Here is a 23,023-nt window from a genome sequence, read left to right as displayed (position 1 = left end):
AAAAAAAAAATTCCTTGTTAAAATGTTGCTGTTGTCGTTGTTGTTTGTTGTTGTTGTTGTTGGGAGTGGAAGCAAACACTGGTTGCCATCATACCAGATGTGTTGGAGGGTCCTTTGAAAAGTACTTTTTATTGCACTGACCACAATGACCACACGACTAACACGACCTGTTATCTCTGCGTTAATGCCGATTAGGCGTCTCGGTAGTTAAGTGTTTCCAGGCCTGGTATTAGGCTCTTTTGGCTTCTCTGGGCACATCTTAATTGGTCTGCAGACTGAGGCTAAGTATCAGTGTATCATCAGCAGTTTCTAATAAAAACTTCACCCTTTCAGTCCTCCAGCAACAAACAGTTATAAATATTTTCAAAAGCATATTGTATATCAGGATGGATTATTAGCATTAGTGACAACATGAGATTAAATCAATTCTCATTACTGCTATCATGCTATATGATGTGACTTAAGTAATGTGATGATTAGACTGGTGCTTTTACCAAATTCCTTACCAGAGACCCTTTAAAATTATCATCTTTTTCTTATTAGATGGCTAGGTAACTGCGGTCCTTGAGGAAAGTTCAATCTCCGCTCAGTCTGTGTGGAGTTTGCATGTTCTCCCCGTGTCTGCGTGGGTTTCCTCAGGGTGCTCTGGTTTCCTCCCACAGTCCAAAGAGATGCTATTCAGGTTCCCCCATAGTGCGTGAGTGACAGAGAGAGTGTGTGTGTTCCACTGATGTATGGATGAGTGACCCAGTGTAAGTAATGTATCTAGCAGCGTAAGTCACCGCGGTGAATAAGGTGTGTGGGCTCATAACACCACATAGTATCCATTGTAAGACACTTTGGAGAAAAGTGTCTGCTAAGTGAATAAATGTAATAATACAATGATGAAAGTAGTTTTGAACAAATGACTCAGTGCACATCAACTTCACCTGAAATACATACTATACCTGCTATTAAGTGTCCAGGAAATAATACTGTTGAATGTCCTCTTGATAGACACATCTGTAACACACTTAATATTTGTTTTTTTCTATCTTTTTTCTTTTTTTTTTTTTTACAAACCAACAGTCAGCAAAGAGATAATCATAAAATAATGTTTTTATTAATGTTCCCTTGACAATTTCACTTACACAGATTTTACACAAGTATCAATATAATAAAACTGGCTTTTAATTATTTTTCAGTACAAGAGATGCATCTGCACAGTGAGGGGGACAAAAACTTTTAAAACAATAAAATCAGACCAAGAGAAGACGTTTTTAAATCTTTAAATGTCAAAACAATGTTCTTTGTTTAAAAAAAAGGAACCTATATATATAATCACTGCAGGCAAGTCCTGTCCTGTGCCTGACAAACACGTACTACTTGTGAAAGGCCAGAATTTCTAGGTATCGGAAAACTGCAGCACACACCCAAATGACTGTAAATTAATACACTCTCGCCTGTCACCCAAAAACTGAACACACTCTGCATCTTTAATATGAACGAATCACAGTCTAGTACAGCAAAAAATAGGATTCATCATTCTGTTAATAATAAAGTGCATTTGTATGTTCATCTATACTATGGAACCCAAGACATTCCACCGAATGTGCATATCGTGGTACCAATAAATGTACGAGTCTAGTTCCCATACACGTGAACTGCTTACAAAAATCCATATTTAACTTGCAGAGAAGGGAAACGCAATCCATCAACACCTCCCTGTGGCGAGGAATAAAGCTGCAACAGACTGATCTTGCACCAAACATCACAATACGGAGGCTTCGGAATATCAGAAAAATTCTGGGTACTAAAAGTTGAACGAAGTGGAATCGGGGTAAACAAACGCGCCAAACCGTGGTAACTGACAGCACCGAGGGAGGCGCTGCGATCGTCACAAAACTTAAGCAACCGCACTCTGTGGCTCCGTCCTGCTCCCCCCTGCTCAGACCGCTAACCAAATGCTACTGAAGACCCTACATAAGAAACATATTTACACGAAACTGCCACTCGCTCTCGCTCTCGTCCTCCACACAACAACAGCGGGCAGTCCTGCTCCCTCCCACGAGGAAACGCGTGGCGCGTACAGAATCACGTACATCTAGTGGAGCTTTTGTGGGATACCAGCAGTGCGCCCGATGAGCACCACGTGGGACAGATGACGACACACATTAGCGTTTGGGAAAAGAGCACGCATACACGCTCATTAGCATATGCAGGAGGACCCCCGTATCCGCGGGGGATAGGTTCCGAGCCCCCCCAACGGATGCCTGAGACCGCGGATAGTAGCAAACACTATATACCGATTTGCCGGCATCGCTACTCTTGCGCTTTGGGGCCATTATTACGCGACATAAGGGTTACTCGAACACAAGCACTGCGGTACCGTGGGGGTCGATCTAATAACCGAGACGGCTACTAAGCGACTAACGGCTGGGTAGAGCACACAGCACGGATACGCCGGACAAAAGGGATGATGAACGTCCCAGGTGGGACCGCACGAGATTTCATCACGTAACTCGGAACAGCGAGCAATTTCACTTATGAACGTTTACTATATTTCTGTAATTTTCTGTTTAATTTTTTTCGGACCGCGGTCAACCGCGTTTAAGCGAACCGGCGGATCATACGGGGGTCCTACCCGTGTCTTTAAAAAGCCGTGAACGTAAACGTGGAACGGATCAAATCCTCCGGGCAGGACGGGCAGGGTTTTCTGAACCTCTGAGGGGAGGGGGCGACACCGGCACCCTCACCCCAAGGACCCCTGAGCAGTGCACCTCAGAAGTCACTGAGGATGCTGATGTCAGCAAACTCCTTGCGATAGCGATGGGAGTAGAGTCCCAGCAGGAAGGCCCATTTGAAGCTCAGGAAGCTCCACACGCTGGACAGGTAGAAACTCCTGGGGTCGGTGAGAGCTGCCGTGGAAATGGAAATATCAAACACAACAGTGGCGTTAGCCAAAAGATGTAGAGCCAGTAAATAATATATTACACTGGCATGCAGTAAAACTCCATTTATCCCTCAGCGACACACATTATTATATATTTAATGAGCACATATAATAAGTTGAGCTTTAGAGTGTAAAACTTCCATTTACTACAGCAGCTGAATTACAAATGACAAATGAGGAGAAAGGCCATGGGCCAGAAGACTGTCCCCGGCAGTAACATTGGGTAGCAGATTCAGCAGCACTCTTCGGTTTAGTGATGAGTTGGTACATTTTTATGGAGAACGGACATGGCCAAGTAAAGACTCATCGGGGAGGACAGAGGATGATTTAGAGGGGGACCTTAGGGGTGAGAGCCTGGGCTTTTCGAGACCGAGGTCCGGGCAGCACGAACCACTAGACCGGGGTTGAGCCCAGCCACCCGTACGCCCAGCGGTGCGTCCAGAGCCAGGAGCCAAGATCAAGTAGAAGAATGGGGACATCCCAGGAGTCATTGTGTGGGACCTCACACTCCCTGAAGATCAAACACTGTTTTGAGGCAGAGCTGGAGGTGAAAATTCTGGAACTGCCACCAAAGGGTCCAGAACCCATGAGGAGACCCAGCCCTGTCTATGGCAGGAGTTCCAGCTACTATTCCCTGTGTGGTTTGTTGAGGGGCTGTCAGGTGAACGGGATACAGAGCTGGGGTCCAAGAGATGGTTAATATCTAATGGCCTCCATGAGCTCTCAGCAATGTCCCCTTTCCAAGCCCTCATCCCAGCCATTCAAGTGTAATTTCCAAAAGAAGGGGGCACTGCTTCTTCTGTCTGTATCTACATATATACACACAGATATATATATAATATGTATTTATTCTATGTATATTGGTATTTTTACAGCTTCTTTGTTTATTAGTAATTACAACATATTTTGTAAAAAGGTGTAGTATTATATGTCTTATTATTTTTTAAGTGCAAGTTTACTGTAGCATATCCTATAAGGTTTATGTGGTGACATGGTCAGATGTGTTTTTTGGGCAGCAGAACAATGTCTCACACACACACACACACACACACACACACACACACACACACACACACACACACACACACACACACACACACTATGGGCAATTCAGAGTCACCAATCCACCTGAAACACAAAACTGGGGCACCTGGAGGAAAGCCACACCTTGTAAAGTGCACAGTAAGAGCTGGAGGAGCGCAAGTAGACGGGCATACAGTACTATAGACTACGTAATGAGAGGAAACTGCCTTGTTATAACTAACGTTAACTACATTAAACATTACGTTAAAGTAAACGTCCATTTCGATGGGATTTGGTGATATTTTAGCATAAATGGGTGTCACTTTTGGAGCTCAGGAACACACAAAAATTCTTACCGCCAAAACTATTGGCAGTTGCATTTTTTTAGTTATGTTCACCTTACGAAGCATTCTTCGGCAATGCGTTACCACTGAGAGGCTGGGGGAGAGCGTTTTGAAAACTTATTTCTCTTGATATTTGAACCCACTGAAGAGATTTCAGTAGACAGGACAGCTTAGCTTCTTAAGGGAGAGCAAGTGTGAGAAGAATCTGCTGCTAATGAACACTAAGTTTGGCTCTTCAGTGGTAAGAAGGAAAGGGTGGCAGAAAACGAAAGCTGGAGACAGGAAGCATCGGGTAAAAAGATTTGTGATAAGGGGGCGGGCTGTTCGGAAATTGAGCAACCGAGAAACTCACACTGCTTCTGCGTAATGGCTAGAGAGAGGAAGGTGATGAAGGCCACCACAGCCAGGAAGGAGAAGAGGATGCTGATGAAGAGGAAGAATTTGAGGCCCTTCAGCCAGGTGCGCCAATAGTCCTGCAGGTACATGACGTGAGTGACAAGGGCCCAAAGTGCTAGCACACCTGTAGACACAGCCAGAAGACATTCCACAATGCACTGGGTTTAGAACTTCAGCTGAGAAAAAGAACACGTTGTTTTCTGCCTGGAGAAGAAATATTATAGTATCTATTACGTTGGGTCTTCAATTTCTGGGAATCAGAAGTCCATTCATAAATCACTTTGCTCAAAAATCCAAGCACTACATCACAATAAAAGCAGCTTAGTAATGAACATATCCCTCAATTTAGTCACATTACATTCTGTAAAACCCTCATATAAAACTATAATTAATGAAAATTCACTGTAAGATTTTTATTCCATTTTCATCCACTGCTTGTCCTGTGCAGGGTCACTGTATTTCAGAGGCTATCCTGAAAACAGAGGGGGTGAGGCAGGGAACATGTTGGATGGGACACCAGTCTGCACCAGGAATTGGATTATCTATTACTAACTTAGAAAATAGAAACATGCTTCAATATATTCCCTGGGAAGGTTCTGTAAAAGTCTTGGATATAGCTATAAAAAATAAAACTATGCTGCAAGACTTTTATATTAACATTAACTACAAGTTAGATTAAAACTTTAACCCTAACCCAAGAGTTAAAATGACTGATATTGAAAATTTTGTCTTAAATTCCTGTTTAATGATAAAAAAAAAAAAAATTAACAGATTTATATTGTATAGATTTGTTATTGATAACCCACACTCAGAAACACTACACAAACTCTAAACCCTGTGGAAGGGAGCTGAATGAATCCTGTCCCAAATCCCTGCTCTGTTCAAGCGTCTTTACTGTCAAATAACTACTGGATAGGAAAACGTAGGTGGCATTCTTTTCGCAATAAACAATTCTTGTAAATAAGTAAGAAAATACAATTAAAAATAAACAAACACGCAGAACAATGTTTTGATTTTCAGAAATCCCTGACTGGAATATTTGTAATATGAGCACCCAGTTAAATTGTTGACACAATTCATCACAAAAATCAATTCAAAGTGTTTTTATAGAGCTCACTTCCCAAACATTTGCCCTAAACTGCTCAGTAAGAAATAACAATAATGCGTATAGAAATTGCAGAGAAGAACATGCAAAAAAAGTACCAATTATTAACTTCGTAATAAGAAGACTAATGTGGGAAAAATGTCAGAGGGCAACGGCAGATTGGAAATAGAAGAGTCACCAGAACAAATTACTACCGGTGGTGCAAGGCCAACAAGTTGAACAATCCAGCATCTGAAGGCCTTTACAGCCTGTTCATACCTTTTATATACACCGCTGATAGTGGTGTGCATTTTAAACAAGCGCATGTAGCCGTTTTGGTTGAAACATTTACTTTTGTGCCACTCAGAGGCTGTTACTATCAGTGTTTTACTTCTACTGTCCTTTTAAGCTTTCTGTTATGCTTCATATGTGCAATAGATTTTATAAATATTTTGTATTTACACACTTTTTCTGTTTTATATAAACTTATTTTATATTTTTTTCTGTTTTATATACATATTAAATAATGTGTATTAATATAAAGAGTATTTTACCATCAAATTTGCCAGTTTCCAAATAAGCCTTGAGTATGAAAAGCTGTCATTTTTTTTTGGGTGGAGGGCAGCTTTTGAAATTAATTCACACCACGTGAATGCAAACGTCAGTTTTACGATGCTTGAGCAAAGTACCTTGGACTTACTCCAGTAAAATTATGCAGCTGTATAAACGAGTAAGTAACTAAGTAGCTTAACACTGCAAGCGGCTTTGGAGAAAAGTGTCAGCTAAATGATAAATGTTAATGAGCTGAAGTACTTTGATAAAAAGCCAAACGTTGTCACTCGGCCCGGGTCGACCCGCTCCATGTTGCCTAATCGGGGACACGCTGGTCTGCGGTGACTCAGCGTGGGGACAGAGTGTCAGGAACCACAGTGCCATGACACAGCAGCGCGTTCTGCCGCGCAAGCTTTTCCGTGGTCGCACATAGCTGCCTTCCGCTTTCCTGCCTCGCATCCGCGGGGTCACTTCTCCGTTTCACAAGACGGACTCTGTTCGTGCCCCGCCGCGGTTCGCACGGCTCCAATGGTCACGTGCAGCGGTAGGCAAGGCAGGGCTGGCGCTCTGGGAAAGCGCTGGAGTCGTGACATCACCGGGTCTACGTCGCCTGCAAGGAGTCTACGGACCGTGACAAATATGCGTGCTGCTGTCAGAAGAGTCCTGCATAAAGACACATCAGAGCACGTGATACTTCGAGAAAACGAGGGCTTAGTACGAGCACGCAAGTGGTCCGACCATGTTTCTCTTTATGTAACAGCCATCATCGTAAGATATTCTCCTTCATTGCGACACGCTGGAAAAAACAGCAAGGAAGGTTCGAGACAAGTTTCATCTGGAGTGAGAGCCTGACAAGTTCGCTCAGTTACTCTTCCTCATACATCCCACCCGATCTGAAGGCCGGCCGCACTTGCATTAAAGTTCACGTAGCTCCTCTGTGCAAAACCTGCATAGAAACTGCTGATATAAAGAGAAGTTCATTATGACTTCAAAGTTCACGGACATGAAATATTCGAGGGCCACTAAGCAATTTAACTATGCAGTGAACTAAATATTAACACCTTAGACTACTATTTGCGTGAACCAATTGGTATTGCTAAATAACTACATTTTATACAACTTAAAGAGAGGGGAAAACTCTAAAAGTGCAATAAAATCAATTAATGCCTAGGACTTAATGGCTACGGAGAAACACATACAAAGAAAATGAGGAGAGTTAAAGTAGACTGGTCAAAGGGGCTCACTTTGAGTATCGGTGAGTCCAAACCAGTAAACAAGTTAAAATAGTTATTTATTTATTAAAATTTAAAGAAAAAAAAAAAAGGCCCTGATCTGCACCAAGTTCCACACCGGCGCGCAGGGTAAACTTTGTACCAGCCAGTGTTTTGCATAAGTTTCCCTTCGAAAATGCAGTCACACCGTTATTGTTGCGTTCACAGTAAATTCTAGTAATATTTATTACAAGTGATTATTATGAAAAACCCAGCACCCAGGATCATCATGGGGCTCTGCATAACTTTTCACGTGATAACTTCAATTTACCCTACATTTTTATTTCATCACGGGTGTAACAACGTGCCAGGTGTTGGTTACCGAAAGTATTATTATTATAATACACAAATCATTTGTCAAATGTTGGAGGGACAAGTTGAAGTCCGAAGTCGGCCGCCGGGTTGTGTAAACACTGGGAGGGACACGTCCCCTGTCCCCTCGCTTTGTTTACGCGTCTTTATTTATTAATACCGACATCATCATATCAATATCCACCACTGCCATGATTTATTAATAAATTATTATAGCAGCAAAATGATGATGAATCCGCTAGTCGGTACTGCGCTGAGAAAACAAGAGTAACTGACACAGTGATGATGACAAGTTCAAGCCAAGGAGTGGCTCCTCTGGTGGTGATGATGATGATGATGATGAGTGGAGTGGTGGTGGAGGTGCGGTACGGTACGGTACGGTACGGTACCTGAGAGCCCCCCCAGAGCGGCTGTCCACGGCTGTTTGTACACGATGTTCCAGACGAGGAAAGCGGACAGTCCCACCACGAGCCCGAAAGACGCGTATCCCGCACTCAGGTACGTCTTATTGAACCCCATGATCGCCTCGGCCCGGGCCGAGAAAACCAACCAACAACGGCTCCGAAACTTAACCCTCCTCCGGCTCCGCCGCTAAAATAATAACGGAAGAGCGCGACCGATCGATCGATCGATCGCTCGCTGTCCGCCCGCCTGCTCTGCTGTGTGCAAATGCGCGCGCGGACTGGCGAGACCAGCAGCGGCGGTTACGAAACACCATGAAGGACGCGCGCGCAGAGCAGTTGCACGGACCGACAGCCGACCGAGAGCCTCGTTTTCGCCGACGGTTCGTAACTACATCGCAGCGCTTGTTGACACCCCGAGACACAGAGGCGACGCGCTGAGAGCAACGAGAGAGGAAAAAAAAAAAGAAAAAAAAAAAAAAAATAGCACTTCGCCTCTGGTGCGCGCCGAGCGACGGAGGAGCGTCCGAACAGCGCCGCCTACAGTCTTGGAAGATGTACTGCACATTCAGTTTTCTAATTATTACGTTTACGTTTATTCACTCAGCAGACGATTTTGTCTAAAGCGACCTCCAACGAACTCTCTGTACCGTCATCAGCCCACACACCTTATTCACCGCGGTGACTTAAACTGCTAGATACACTACTTACACTGGGTCACTCATCCATACATCAGTGGAACACACTCTCTCTGTGTCACTCACACACACTATGGGGAACCTGACCGGCATGTCTTTGGACTGAAAAAGGAAACCAGAGCACCTGGAGGAAGTTCACACAGACACAGGGAGAACATGCAAACTCCACACAGACTTAGCAGGGATCAAACCCACGTTTTCTCACACCACCCAGGCGCTGTGAGACAGCAGCACTACTCACTGTGCCACCATTTATTATTATTATTATTATTATTATTATTATTATGGGAGCGAGAAATAAACAAAGAACCTTCAGGTAAGTTCATGTTATAACACAACAAAGGCTGTTAAAGAAATTCACCCATTCATAAATGTAAAACTTACCGATTAGCCAGTGGTTAGAGCTGCTGCCTTTGGACCAAAAGGTTCGAATCTCATCTCCATCTGTAGTACCCTTGAGAAAGGTACTTAGCATAAATTACACATAGATGGGAGCAAGTGGTAGGAAAATACAGGTACTTAATGTACTAATCTATAGAATCGCCTGCGTAAAATGTTACACCAACTTTTTACATCTTGTTTAATTGCATGAAAACATAATAACCATAACATTTATCTTGATTACAATTGATGAAAAAATGGAAACAAAATTTCCATGGAAGCTTTGCATAGAATGTGATACCATACTCTTTGTTCCACGCACGGTTTACCACACCAAGCCCAGTGCCCCTTGCATCCAGGATAGGGTCCAGACCAACCCCACAGCTCTGTTTTGTGGCAGACGGGCAGTTATGGACACTGAGTGAGCGAGTAATGACTGAAACCCTGTTTGACAGCAGACCTTCCAGGCACGGTAACTATCCAGGTTAAATACTTCAATGGAGCATTGAAGAGTTGAGGCTGAGAAACACTTGCAGCCTCCAAGGACCATAGTAGTGTGTTCCTCTTTCCTCTGTTAACGTTCCCATGTCTAATTCAGCTGAGCTTTAAACTGAGTGATATGTGACTAAATCTGTCTCAGTAATGGTGTAGTGATTCCCGGGTGTGAGGTAATTACACCGCTGGCATTTTGAATTTATGGAGATCATAATGTTGTAGGTAAAAATTTGGCTTAGTTTGCTTACCTTCCTGAGTTCAAATGATGACATTTAGTATCAAAGAAAAAAAAAAGAGATTAATTTAGTATTGCTTGCAATTAATTTAATAATTGTTTGCCAATAATTAAAATTATATAAATTCAGCAGTGCTCTTTCTTCAGAAACATAAGCCTTGTAGATAAGAGGCTCATGTGTCTAATGAGCAGAGGAGTAAAGTACATTTAAATGACATCTTTTTTTAGCTAATGCTTTTTTCCAAAGTGACTTGCAGTTTTAATAATTTATACAAGTTCAAGACTCTGGTTATGGCCTACCTGACCATCAGTGGATCTGTTCCAACATACCTGCAAGACTTGATCACTCGCTGCACGTGGTTCTCAGTTCTAGCTCTAAACTGGTGGAATAAGCTCCCTCCCTCCCTGAGAACTGCTGAATCCCTCTCAGCATTCAGGAAGAGTCTCAAAACACATCTCGTTCTGGCTCGCTGCTTTCTTCATCTTCTGTCTGCTTCATAAACCTTCACTGCCTATGTGTTAAAAAAAAGTGCCTCCCTGTCAATTCTATATACAACTGTTTGTGTAGTGTATGCTGGCAAGGATGGGGGTATTGAACTAAGACACTTTACTTCATGAATCACATGTCTCCATATGTTGGTGAAACACTTTTCTCCGAGCTGTATGTCACTTTGGAGAAAATCCATCCATCCATCTTCTGACCCGCTTGTCCTAAAAGGGTCGCGGTGGCAGCAGGGAGAGCAGAGAGGCCCAGCCCCCCCGTCCCCCACAACTTCCTCCAGCTCAACCTGGGGGATCCCCAGCTGTTCCCAGGCCAACTGTGAGATATAATCCCTCCAGCGGGTCCTGGGCTGACCTCGGGGCCTCGTCCCAGTTGGCCATGCCCGGTACACCTCCAAAGGGAGTCGCCCAGGGGGCATCCTTATCAGATGCCCGAACCACCTCAACTGGCTCCTCTGAATGTGGAGGAGTAGCGGCTCTATTCCGAGTTCCTCCCGGATGTCCGAATGCCTCACCCCGTCACGGAGAGTGAGTCCCAAGCACCCTGCGGAGAAAACTCATTTCGGCCGCTTGTATCCGCGATCTTACTCTTTCGGTCATCACCCAGAGTTGATGACCATAGGTGAGGGTAGGGAAGTAGATCGACCGGTAAATGGAGAGCTTCGCCTTATGGCTCAGCTCCCTCTTCACCACTACAGACCGGTACAGCGACCGCATCACTGCTGCCGCTGCTCCCAGTCTGTGGCCGATCTCACGCTTCCTTCTTCCCTCACTCGTGAACAAGACCCCAAGATTCTTGAACTCCTCCACCTGGGGCAAAAACTCTCCCCTTACCTGGAGAAAAGCATCTGCTAAATGAATAAATGTAAATGTAAATAATACACAGAGTAATTAAAACCTGTACTTGGAAACTGGTTTGCAGGGATTTTTGTTTTCCTACTTCCTTATTACCCAGTGATTCATATCATGCAAAGTCCCTTTTAAATACAAACTGCATTCGTAAGAAAAATAAATGTGGGTAACATTTTCTGGGGTGAGCATACCGCTAAACCTTCCAAAATGTGGAGCTTAGTCCTGTGGCTGTTGCAGACACTTGTAAGATCTGCTTAAAATGATCTGTATGATCAAAAGATATTAAAAACTGAATTTTTATTTTAATTGTTTACAGTAAAATATAACAATAAAGCAAAGATTTTAAAAAGCATTTCCCACAATATGGGGAGAGGACATTTCAAAACAAATCAGAGTTTCACTGAATTGTTAAAATTTTCAAATATTCTCCTTACCTGATATAAATTTACAACTTTAGATGATTGGGAGATACAAGAAAAATAAAAAGTAAACTTCCAAAGGTATAACCCAGTGCTTTTTTATTTAAAATATAAATTCCTCATTAAATTTCAAAGAATTTACAGAACTACAAATAACATTAGCTAAAAATCATACAGATGCATAGAAATACAATTTGGGGCAGTAGAGGGGCTTGACTCCTTTTTCTCACATGCTATTGGGGCGCTTAGTGTTACTATTGTACCATTCACTGCAAAAAACATTGGCTTCTGTGACGAAACGAGTAAGGCAGCAAGGAAGGTGGAGGCACCTCAATTGAAAAACCAGATGTAGCCTCACCTCAGCAAGCTGAACTTTGGGAGGATTATCATGCATTTCCTGCTAAGACCTTCGCAGATTGGAGCAATTGAGGAGTAAAGGCTGAGAGAAATGCATGGATTAAGTTAAACACAACGCACATGGGTCAGCCTTTGAAAAGTCCACACTTATGAAAAACAAAGGACGTAAAGACATATTGCACTTAAAACAAGCTTTTCAAAAGGTTCCCAAAACCCTGGAGCCTCGCTTTCTACTTTGCTCATACATGTTCACACTGTAGAGCTTTCTGCTTTAACTCCAGACAAACCTCTTCTTTGAACTGCAAAGTCGGACAACCTGAAACCTTTTTACAATACACCGGTTTTCCACATCAATAAATGCTTAGCAATTCCAGTCAAACCAGCCAGTGTCAGGTTAAGTCATTTTCTCCAGATTACTAACTGTAGGGAAACCTGACAAAGTACAGTATGTGATGCTTCCCTGATTTGGCAAATTGGCTGTAAAAAGGTTCTTTGATTTTTGTTTTAAAGCAAAAACAAAAAAAAAGAACATTTTAAGAAGATGCAATGAAATCTGCATCTGTATATTGGAATCTTGTGGATTTCTGTGACCCCTAATGACCTCTGCCAATTCACACATAACCTCTACACATAGACATAGACACAGACTAAGACATAGAGTGTTTCTTCATACCCAGTATTATTTGGATATGCTGATAGGTTAAGTTGTTATATTAAGGTTTCCTTCCCTTAAAGACCCTTTCTTCATAAGTACACTTTGCTAACCTGTGGAGACTAGTGGAAGCTGAAAAGATGAGACCACAGTCAGTTCAGCGCTTTTGCAATACAGAACTTTTTTCTCCAGTCATTTCCCAGGTGACTTTTGTTGGAATTTCATTGTGTTGCATTTTCCTTATCATAGGTTTTGTGGCTGGTTCGTTGGTGAGGAACATTAAGACAACCTGGACTAATGGGAACTGATGAAGAGGCAAGGACCACCCCAGGGAGAGCTTCCCGATGTCCATGTGTCCACCAGCATGGCAAATTCTTTGGTGGTTGCAACTCCAAACCTTCTCCAGTCACATTTTCTTCAGCAAGCGTCTGACGTACGTTCTGGGCCAAAGACACAGTGGCGGCAGTTTAAGCCAAGTCTTCAGACTTCAGTACAGTTCTGATTCACACTGTGCTACTATGCAGCTGCAGGCCTTCCTGGTGGTTGCTGAGAGGCCACGCACAAGACAAACACACTTTAGAGAAGGCACTTGAGAAGAGATCCATACGCAGAACTGTCTGTAATTCTTCAGTAAAACGGTTCACTATAGCGAAGGCTTTTTTGAAGATACTAGACTTCACATATCTAGGGTCATTCTCTTGGTGATAAAGGTTCCAATAATGTCAAAGTCCAGGTCTATGTTGCCGACTTACTTAAGGAGCACCGACTGCACCCAGACAGCATGCAGCCATATTCTGCATAACACCCCCTCAGTTAATAATAAAACCCAAAATACCAGAAGTATTCCATCAGGCATAGTGAACCTTAAGATGGAAACCAGGAAGACAAGTGCACACTGCAGATGTTACAGTATTTCGGGAACACTGATGTTCCCGTCCATTGCTGCGACTGTTCCGGCAAAAAGTGTCTGAAAACAGTCCCCCGTGTTCCGTCACTTTGAAGACAGAAAAATAATCAACAACATTCAATTCAATTTGCTTTTCGTAGCTCTCCTAGTGCAGTGCAGTGGAGTTCCAGTGGTGTTCCCGCCAAAATACCCTAACTGCAGCGTTTACCCCCGAGAGCTACTCAGTCGAACAGATTCCGCCTGGAATCTCATAGGTGACTTGTTTGGATGCATTGATGCTGTTTTTTTTTTTTTGTCTTGTTCTTTTGTTTGGGTTTTTTGCTGTATTTTCTGTTTTTCCCCATCAGGCCTCAGAGGCAGCCTGTGGTTTGAGGTGTGCTTTTTCCATTGCAGTGCCGTAGGGGAGAGACCTCTTGAAAAATCCAAGCTGCAGGATGTAGGGGGAAAAAAAAGAGTGTTAATTAAATGTTTAGAGTAAACATTATGGACATGGTAATACCAACATTGAGTCATTTTCTGTAAGAACTCACTTTGTACAGGACATAGATGAGCAGTGTCAGCAGCAGCAGCCCAGCCAGTATGGCCAGTATGATGATCCACAAGGGCACAGAATACTGGTTGTCCGGCTTGTTCCACACCACAGGTGTCACCACCTAATGGAAGAAATAGGAGCATGTCAGACTTCCAGGGTGCCATGCAGATGCCTTTGAGAGATGATCTAAACCCTCCCTGTGACCCGAATACTTGCCGTCCTGAATCCCTTGGGCATCTCCTTGGAAAGTATGGCATACGGCATCTTCTGCACATCATACCTGGCTGAGCATTCCAGCACATACTGCTTGTATGGCCTCTGTGGTGAACGTACAGGACGGAAACCCGTTTTCAGTGTATGTAAACGTTATCGGGCAGGGACTGTGCTATTAATTTCATCACAAGGCAAGAAATGTTTTAACACTACTTATACAAAATGGATATCTCAAACAAGGAGGCGTATGGTGGCGTAGCAGGTTGGTACAGGGTCTGCTCCCCAGTGGGTCCGGGGTGCGAGTCCTGCTTGGGGTGCCTTGTGATGGACTGGTGTCCCATCTTGGGTGCGTGCCCTCCCCCTGCACCCCGTGTTGCCGGGTTAGGCTCCGGCTTGCCGCGACCCCGCTTGGGACGGGTGGCTTCAGACAGTGTGTGTGTGTGGCTATCTCAAACAACATAAAATTTCTTACTGAAGAAGAGAATTTTTCTTGTATCAAGTTCCTTAACCACTGCAATGGCTGCTTTTTTTCGCCATTAGTAGCAAACACTGTAGTTGCTGAAGTTGCAGGGTGGATGAGGGACTTTAAAACTATAGATAGGACTATACCATACATCAGGACGGTTACAGGTTGGGAAAGCCATGAATTAATGGCACGTGGTACCGAACACTTCAGTGCAGGCACACAAGAGGGCGCAGGAAGCTCGACAAACAGGCATGAGACTTGGTCCTGGTCCAAAAGATCCTTTGGGCATTCCATTGCAATGAGAGTCCCTAGCCACAGGTTTAATGGATTTTCAATGCACACCAATGCACAGACACACACACACACACACACAACTGGACTGGCTCAAGTCTTAATGACCATGTCGAAATGTTCAGAGTGCTCCTGAGCCAAGATTTCCCACCACCACAAGAACTGTGGTGTCATTGCAACCTTCAGGAACTGCTTTGGCTGCTGTTAAAGGTATCCTGCTCACTGGTTGAGGCTGATAACAGGTAAAAGTGATGAGAACTGAACTTGTGACCAAACTTTAACCGCTCCGAGTGACATATTCACGGGAAATGACATAAGAGGGAGCATTGCGGTGGTACAGAGTGCAACGCGGAAAACCAAACTTTAACAAAAGCAGGGAGGCTACGGGGCCATGAACAAGGCCTGGTTATCTCTCCCGTTGTATAAATGTCAGCTAGTGAAAGCGCTAAGATCAGGTCGCAGAGTTCCTCACCTCCGTGAAGGTCGAAGCCCAAATGAGAGAGCGTACTTTGAGGATAGCCGTGGTCCCCCTCTCCAACAGGCCCACATGGCACCGCAGTGTCCAGCATTCCACACTGAAGCATGACTGCACAGGTGAGCAGAACAGGGACAGTTAAATAGTGCAATATGTTGTTTGATGTTTCATTCATCACACGGTGAAAGCTGTCACATGCATGTAAATTTTAATTGCACAGCTTGATATGTTGTTTCACAACAAAATGGCAGAAGGCAAGGAAACAGGTAATTGGCACAATTTAGGCTAAATACATTGCTTGAAGTGGGGCTCAAACCTGCAACCTTCAGGTCTAAAGACAATAGCTGCCACCCTTAGGCTACCCCCATTGGCAGCATGGTGCCACCCTGAGTAGCATTGCTCTTTCACAGCACCTGAGTGGTGTGAGAGAACGTGGGTTCGATCCCCGCTCAGTCTGTGTGGAGTTTGCATGTTCTCCCCGTGTCTGCGTGGGTTTCCTTAGGGTGCTCTGGTTTCCTCCCACAGTCCAAAGACATGCTGTTCAGGTTCCCCCATAGTGTGTGAGTGACACAGATTATAGAGTGTGTTTCACTGATGTATGGATGAGTGACCCAGTGTAAGTAGTGTATCTAGCAGTGTAAGTCACCGCGGTGAATAAGGTGTGTTGGCTGGTAACACTACATAGTATCCATTGTAAGTTGCTTTGAAGAAAAGTGTCTGCTAAGTGAGTAAATGTAAACGGAAAAGACCAAACAGCCTTATGGACTGAAGAGCTGCACCTAGAACTATATAAAAACACAGACTCTAAACAGTGGGGCTGGTGTACACACTGCCTTTAAATCTAAAAACATTATGATCTATCGCACGTTCCCAGCACTTTCATCTTGATGCTCTAAATACATACAACCCTCTCAGATTATGCAGTTGCTGGGTGGGCCTTGGGAAAAAAATTACTATTATTCAACCCAAAGTAAAAATACAGTGAAAAAACATTGCTCAAAAAAGGCTACACAGGAGCATCAGTCAGACAGGGCCCCTGAGAACTGGCAAAGTTGGCTTTATAAGGGTATGAGGGCAGTGAAGTGGAGCCGGCCACGCTGGTGTGCTGCCTGCCAGGGTCCCTCAAAGGCCACACGGGGAAAGGGCAGTTTGGCACCCCAAAAGCAGGGGAGTGCGTTAGTTACGGTTCACTGGCACAATCTGCCCCACCATGGCATGTTCCACCCCCCCTCCCCGCACTCTTTGCTGGGGAGAGGTGATGGTATATCTCTGCAATATGCCACAAAGGCCTCCTGGGAAACTTGGACTTATAAAGCCATAAATGAGGGTCCTTCCTTTTAATTTTTATATAAACTGTTACTCACTGGTCCACAGCATATTAGTTTCTCATACAGTATGTAGTACAGAGTTTTCAAATATCAGTTCAATTAATTATGCAATTTTACAAAAGTGTGTTTTGTAAAATGGGGGGCATGGTGGAACTGTGGTGTAGTGGGTTTGACCAGGTCCTGCTCTCTGGTGGATCGGGAGTTTGAGTCCTGCTTGGGGTGCCTTGTAATGGACTGATGTTCCATCCTGGGTGTGTCCCCTCCCCCTCTAGCCTTATGCCCTGTGCTGCTGGGTTAGGCTCTGGCTCCCTACATGGGACAAGTAGCTTCAGATGGTGTGTGTCTGGCACAGTGAGTGTGCTCTGGTTTCCTCCCACACTCAAAAGACATGCTGTTCAGGTTCCCTCATAGTGTGTGAGTGTCATGGAGTGAGCATGTTTCACTGATGCATGGATGAGTGACCCAGTATAAGTAGTGTATCTAGCAGTGTGGTCACCTTGGTGAATAAGGTGTGTGGGTCCATAACACTACATAGTATCCATTGTAGGTCGCTTTGAATAAAAGTGACTGCTAAGTGAATGTAAAATGTATCTTATGTGTATTACCTGTAATATTTTGACACATTACTTCTCCAATGTGTTTTAACAGCTCTAACTGTCTTCAGGTCCCCAAAGGACCTGCTCCACACTGGCACATGTCTCACTCAATACTGACTGCACTGGTTTCACCGGGACCACAGAGGTGCTGTAGCTGGTGATGAGAATACTCAAAGTGCTTCCCGACAATCAACGCTATTCCAGCCCTCTTCAACAGCAGCGTCCAAGTATCATCGGGCATAGCCTCAGCATAGTGCTTCCTTTAAAAACGGCAATCAAACAGAACAAATCAATTACAGGCTTGAAAGAGGACAGGCTCGGAGGACAACGAGCCAATTGATGGAGACAGGTTACCAGATGACGGGCAGGGGCTCCCGAAGCACTCGAGCTCAATGGAGTCTCTGTTTGTGGGGATCCCGGGAGCCCTGAGACAGACGGCCACAAGAGCACCAAACCGACGGAAGAGCAGACGTAACGAAGGCCTCGAGGCGCAGCTCCGCTGGGACCAACAAACTGAGACAAAACCCAGCAGTCTGCCTCGAACATGGATAAGCCCACCTGGGCCGTCCAGACCGGCGTCTCTCATTGTATCCTCGTGACTTGCCAACATGTGACTCGCACGCAGACCGCCTCCTTGCATTTTAGGCTCGGCCTCAGGCACTGCCGGGATGATCAACGTTTACACCCTCTCATACCTGGGCGACTGGAGGTGTGAAAGACGAGGGCGGAAAGCTTGTACAAGTACCACTTACATCTGTTCCGGCTTTTTTTTCCTCGAAACTGGAAAAGTGTGACAATACACGTGATGCGGACGTAAGTTGTGTCAAAATGTGTCCGAACAATAGTTCCCCCAGAATTTTGCAGCCATTCTTCGAATTCAGCGGTTAATTTCTCCGAGGAGATGTTTACTTCTGCCTGCCAGTAATTGTTCTGAACATTTCAAAATCGAGCAATTACGGCACTGTAACCGTCCCTTCTGGTTCCTTCTCTATTTCGCCACTCTTGTTCAGGCCTTTGTCCCAGTTGGCCTCAAAATTTTGAACATATGGTGTTTGTTGTGATCCGTACCCGTGTCACCGAGCTGAACGGTATCCCCACCGCCCTACCACCCCCGCTTCTGTCCTAATGGAGCCTCACCAGGTTGCCCAACTCAGACAGCTGGTCTCTGCGCGCCTCTCTCCTCTCCACATGGTGGTCCGCGCTGGCCGACAGAAGCGGCGTCTGCTCCGTGGGGGAACTTCGGAGCTGCGGGGAGGGCGGCAAGGAGGCATGTATCACATGACATCACACACAGGCATGTTCACACAACCCTGGAGAGGAGAGCGGTCGCGTTCTGTCTCCAACGCAGGACGGAAGGGGTGCCTGGCAAATTCTCTTGGGTAGGGTGAGATTTCTAAACAGAAGAGAACTGAAAAGGGAAAAGGATTTAAAGTTTGTTAAGGCTATTGCTGCCCAGTCCAACAAATGACAGTGGAATACACACATACACGCGCGCGCGCACGCGGAGGCACAGATGAGAACGAGAAGCGCAGTAAAATGGCTGCCACATCTGGTATAGCTTATACGTGCAGTTCCCTGCCGTCTGTCACGTGCGGGGATGCGTACGGGCGGAGATATAGACGGCCCTATTACCCACACACTGGGGCTGCAATAAACAGCTAGGAACTGAAAGTGAGCAAAAACAGCAATCCCAAAACAGTTAGCTGCAGCAAAGCCTTAGTAAAATTAATTGAAAAGCAGGCTTCCGGCGACTCTCCTGCAGGGGCTCTTGAGCAGGAGCCGAGTATTTACGGAGCGTACGGCGGGGAAGGGCCTCGCAAGGCTTAGCGTCAGAAAGCGGGCTTTCGGAAGGCCTGGAAAACCCACAGCCCTCTGGAGCGCGCTCCGCCTTCGCCCGGGCTTTGGGCCCGGGCCTGAACCGAGCCCCGGGGAGCGCTCTCGACCGCCGCACTCCCTCTCTGTATGTTTTGGCACAGGGGATTCAGGGTTCCCGCACAAGGGATATGGATGTTTACATTTGCGTGAGGCTGAGCGCGGGCTTCTGGCAGCCGCTCCGTCGCGGACGGCCCAGTGGAAGGAGCCGTGAGACGGAACGTACGGAAACAACCGGGGCGGCCTGGGTTTGTATCGCTCGCTTTCTGTTTTCTTTCCTGGAGGTTAACAGAACCCATTGTGATTTGATAGTAAGTAATGCAAAATGCACCATCCCGCTCACTCCGTATGGCGACATTTGAATCGTACTGTCTAGAAACCCTCCGACTGTGAGTCTTTGACGTTTTCACCAATAACCCATATTGTGTCAGCATATTCCGCGGCAGCAGAAGCACAACGGCGCTGTCCCGCTGCAAATTAAAACTCACCACCTCTAGTGTTTTTACTGCTACAGAACATGTTGTCAACTAAGGAAAGGCTGCGGTGGAATTCAAGTGCAGTCTCGCTGTGGGTTGTTCCACTGCGGTCGGCGTCTTCCGCAGGCCGGCGTGAGAGGCGCTCACCTTCAGCTGCAGAGGGTTGACTACGCCATGTGTGGAGCAGTTGAGGGGCCCCTGCGTGCTCACTGACATGGGGTACATGAGCCTGTACCCGTGGGCCCTCATGGGGCACTGCAGCTCCAGAAGGATGCTGCTCACCATGCTCGGCCCGTTGTTCACCAGCTGCGGGATGAGAAACACACACATCAGAGAGGCATGGCTGAGGGGGAAGGTTGAAAAGGACAAAACGTGAGTCTCCACCAGGCTGCTTCGCTGTGTCTATTGGTAACATCTATTGTCTAGGCTCGGTCGGCACTGAAATGTAAAATAGACATTTCCAGTCTAGAGACAGGAGCAGACTATGTTAACAGCTGAGACAGGACAGCAGCTACAGGGTCTGTTTCTCCAGCTGGGACCCAGGCGGCCTCAGCCTTCCCACCTCGTATACGTGCTGGACCGGAGGCCCAATGTCTTGCTCTTCCAGCTGCCTCTGGGAGTCTCCCTGGTTTGCAGGAGGAAAAATGACCTTGTCTGGACGGGAGACGCTGAAGGGAAGCAGTAATTACAAGGCACTTATTTTTTAATGTATTTATGACATGAGACACAGTTTATTCATTAATTCTCACAGAGAAATGGAGTTCTTTAATTAAACTGTTTGGCAGACAAAAAGCAAACCTTACAGTTTCTCTTTACCTACGTATAAATCTAGATATTGACTGAAGTTATCGTCAGTAAGTCGGCTGGTCAAGGACACAAACTAATGAGATTTTTACCTGTTGCCTTTACACTGCAACTAAGCGCTCAGAAGGGATATGGTTACTCCACTTGTGGCGTGATGAGGCAGAACAGAGTTAAATTAAACATTTGCAGTCGGAGCGACAACCTTTAATTTTGCAAAAGGTGCTCTTTTTCTGTGCTGTAAATGGAGTGACGTGTATAACCGAGGAGGTCTCACCCTTGTAAAATGACATCAGCCTGCACCGCCACCTCCAGCCTGAAAGGCACCACTTCACTGCGAGAATTGTTCTCATTTTTGCTGAGGACAGAGGGAAGAGAAACACGGATTGGACCAGTTATCCTGAGCGATTCATCAATATTATACTTACAGGACTACAGTACAGTGGGCAGTGAATTAAAGATAAGGTCCCCACATATATACACATGTGCTGTCAGATTGTTATTGGTACTGTAATCATTACTATCTTTATTATCACTACTCATTACTTATCATTATTACCACTGTTAGGGGTCAAACAGACAGCAAAAGACAAGAAAGGTATGGTTATTTATGTCCACCCCATCAATAATCACCTGCGTATTTGAAACTCAAACTGCACTGTTCTGTCCACGTCCCTCAGCCTTGGGACGGTGAAGCGGAGACCAGCCCACAGCTGACAGTCCAAAGGAGAGAGAGAGAGACACAGCCCGGAATGAGAGATGTTCTCACAGCGCAGAAACCAGAGCACCAAGAGGAAAAGTGTGCTCGGTGAAACTGCAGGACAGGGACAGGGGGAACAACTGGGGCTGGAGAGAGCTGTCTACACAGCAGCCGGTTTCAAACACCCAGCTGTGATCCAGTCCAGTGCCGTTATTGCTGTTGTTTGCCTCTATTACTGATGGCCTACATCACATACACCACGCACCTCTAGGCATGTAATCGTGGTCAGGTGTTGTGCAACTGGATTTCAGCTGTATTTTTATGTTCCTTCGGTTTTCCAGCAGTCTGCAGAAGTATCAAAGTACCTGTGCGTGCAAAGTACCTGTGCCTACATTGGGAAAACCATTTAATTTGGCTCATGTTTGGGCTGTTGAAATATTAAGCAGGGTAAGCTAGACCATGCATTACGCTGCCCGCTTCAGTGTCAGTAAAAGCTAAGTAAAGAGAAAAAATTTACAGCAAAAGAAAATCAGGAAAATAAAAGCACAATAACAACTGACAAACGTAATGCCAGCAATGCATTGTTTCTTATATTACAAGGCAGTTGCTTTTCCCTCTGTAAAACCATTCAGTTCATTTCGCATTTACTGTGTATTTAACATCACTGTAAAGTAAGTCTGTATACGAACAAAAAAGGGAAAAATCAAAATCGCAACAAATTAATTTAACCGATTTATTAACCGTGTTGATTCCTCTGAAGCTGTAGATCAGTTGTCTGTTTTTTTTCTTAAACCTTGAATTACTTTTCAAAATTTTATGTGAAATTTTTTAAGAAGAGAGGCAGGAGAAGGCACACCTGTGTCTTTGTTAAATTCCCCAAATTGTGTCTCCAATATAATATTCTTGCAATGTCGATAAAGTAAATAAAGGCTTTTTTGTCCATCCTCCATTGTACCATACATACAGTATTACCCTAATAAAACACGTATAGAAGCCAGTCTGAAACATAAACAGTAATGTAATCAAAAGCCAGCAAACAATTGATGACCTTCCAATATTAAATGCATGTAACAAGATCATAGTGCACAAGCTCCCTGTTCCAAGTGGCCTGTGTCACATATCCCTGAAGAAAGTGGAGACAGATGCTTACACTTGTGCCAGATTTCATGGGGTTGCCCAGATCGCAGCTGAGGTAACGGGTCTGGTTCTCCATCTCATAGCTGCATGTCAACTGGGACAGGCTCTGGATGAGGGTTGCACAAAGGGCAGGTCTCTCAGACAAAGGTCGGGGTGACATGCACCATGGGAACGAAGGTAAACGTCACTTCAGATGAACAAAGAGATCACTGAACCCCTTCATTAAAGCTCAGTGAGGAGTGGCAGGACGTACATAATTTCCATGTTTAGAGCAGCCGGTAACACGTTAGTTAAGGACAAGGGCTTGTAACTTGAAGGCTACTG

General features: G+C 45.0%; 2 protein-coding genes across 2 annotated transcripts in view; both read right to left on the bottom strand.

Annotated features, from left to right (window-relative positions):
• Positions 1-1,080: 1,080 nt before the first annotated feature.
• On the bottom strand, positions 1,081-8,758 carry LOC108918428 (heme transporter hrg1-B-like). The gene is made up of 3 exons (XM_018725631.2): positions 8,304-8,758; positions 4,652-4,819; positions 1,081-2,897 (listed from the first exon to the last, which is right to left on the bottom strand). The coding sequence occupies exons 1-3, from the start codon at positions 8,431-8,433 to the stop codon at positions 2,761-2,763; spliced, it is 435 nt and encodes a 144-aa protein (XP_018581147.1). The 5' UTR covers positions 8,434-8,758; the 3' UTR covers positions 1,081-2,760.
• Positions 8,759-14,134: 5,376 nt separating this feature from the next.
• The window catches only part of LOC108918298 (integrin alpha-5-like), a 40,518-nt gene continuing 31,629 nt past the window's right edge, over positions 14,135-23,023 (bottom strand). Inside the window, exons 21-30 of the mRNA XM_018725418.2 lie at positions 22,713-22,805; positions 21,496-21,575; positions 21,140-21,220; positions 20,624-20,729; positions 20,209-20,367; positions 18,851-18,958; positions 15,787-15,900; positions 14,561-14,662; positions 14,343-14,465; positions 14,135-14,239 (exon numbers count right to left, since the gene is read on the bottom strand). Coding sequence (XP_018580934.2) covers positions 14,156-14,239; positions 14,343-14,465; positions 14,561-14,662; positions 15,787-15,900; positions 18,851-18,958; positions 20,209-20,367; positions 20,624-20,729; positions 21,140-21,220; positions 21,496-21,575; positions 22,713-22,805 — 1,050 coding nt within the window. The 3' untranslated portion in view covers positions 14,135-14,155. The remainder of the gene's footprint in view (positions 14,240-14,342; positions 14,466-14,560; positions 14,663-15,786; positions 15,901-18,850; positions 18,959-20,208; positions 20,368-20,623; positions 20,730-21,139; positions 21,221-21,495; positions 21,576-22,712; positions 22,806-23,023) is intronic.

This window comes from Scleropages formosus, chromosome 22 (assembly GCF_900964775.1).
Source record: "Scleropages formosus chromosome 22, fSclFor1.1, whole genome shotgun sequence".
NCBI classification, from domain to species: Eukaryota; Metazoa; Chordata; class Actinopteri; order Osteoglossiformes; family Osteoglossidae; genus Scleropages; species Scleropages formosus.
This window is presented reverse-complemented; position numbering and strand designations above follow the sequence as displayed.

Bases quoted from the DNA above. Each gene is read 5' to 3' on its own strand.
- LOC108918428 (XM_018725631.2), bottom strand. From the start codon at position 8,433: ATGGGGTTCAATAAGACGTACCTGAGTGCGGGATACGCGTCTTTCGGG. The intron at 4,820-8,303 runs GTACCGTACCGT...CTGTGTCTACAG, and splicing joins CGCTCTGGGGGGGCTCTCAG to GTGTGCTAGCACTTTGGGCC. The intron at 2,898-4,651 runs GTGAGTTTCTCG...TTTCCACGGCAG, and splicing joins AGCCATTACGCAGAAGCAGT to CTCTCACCGACCCCAGGAGT.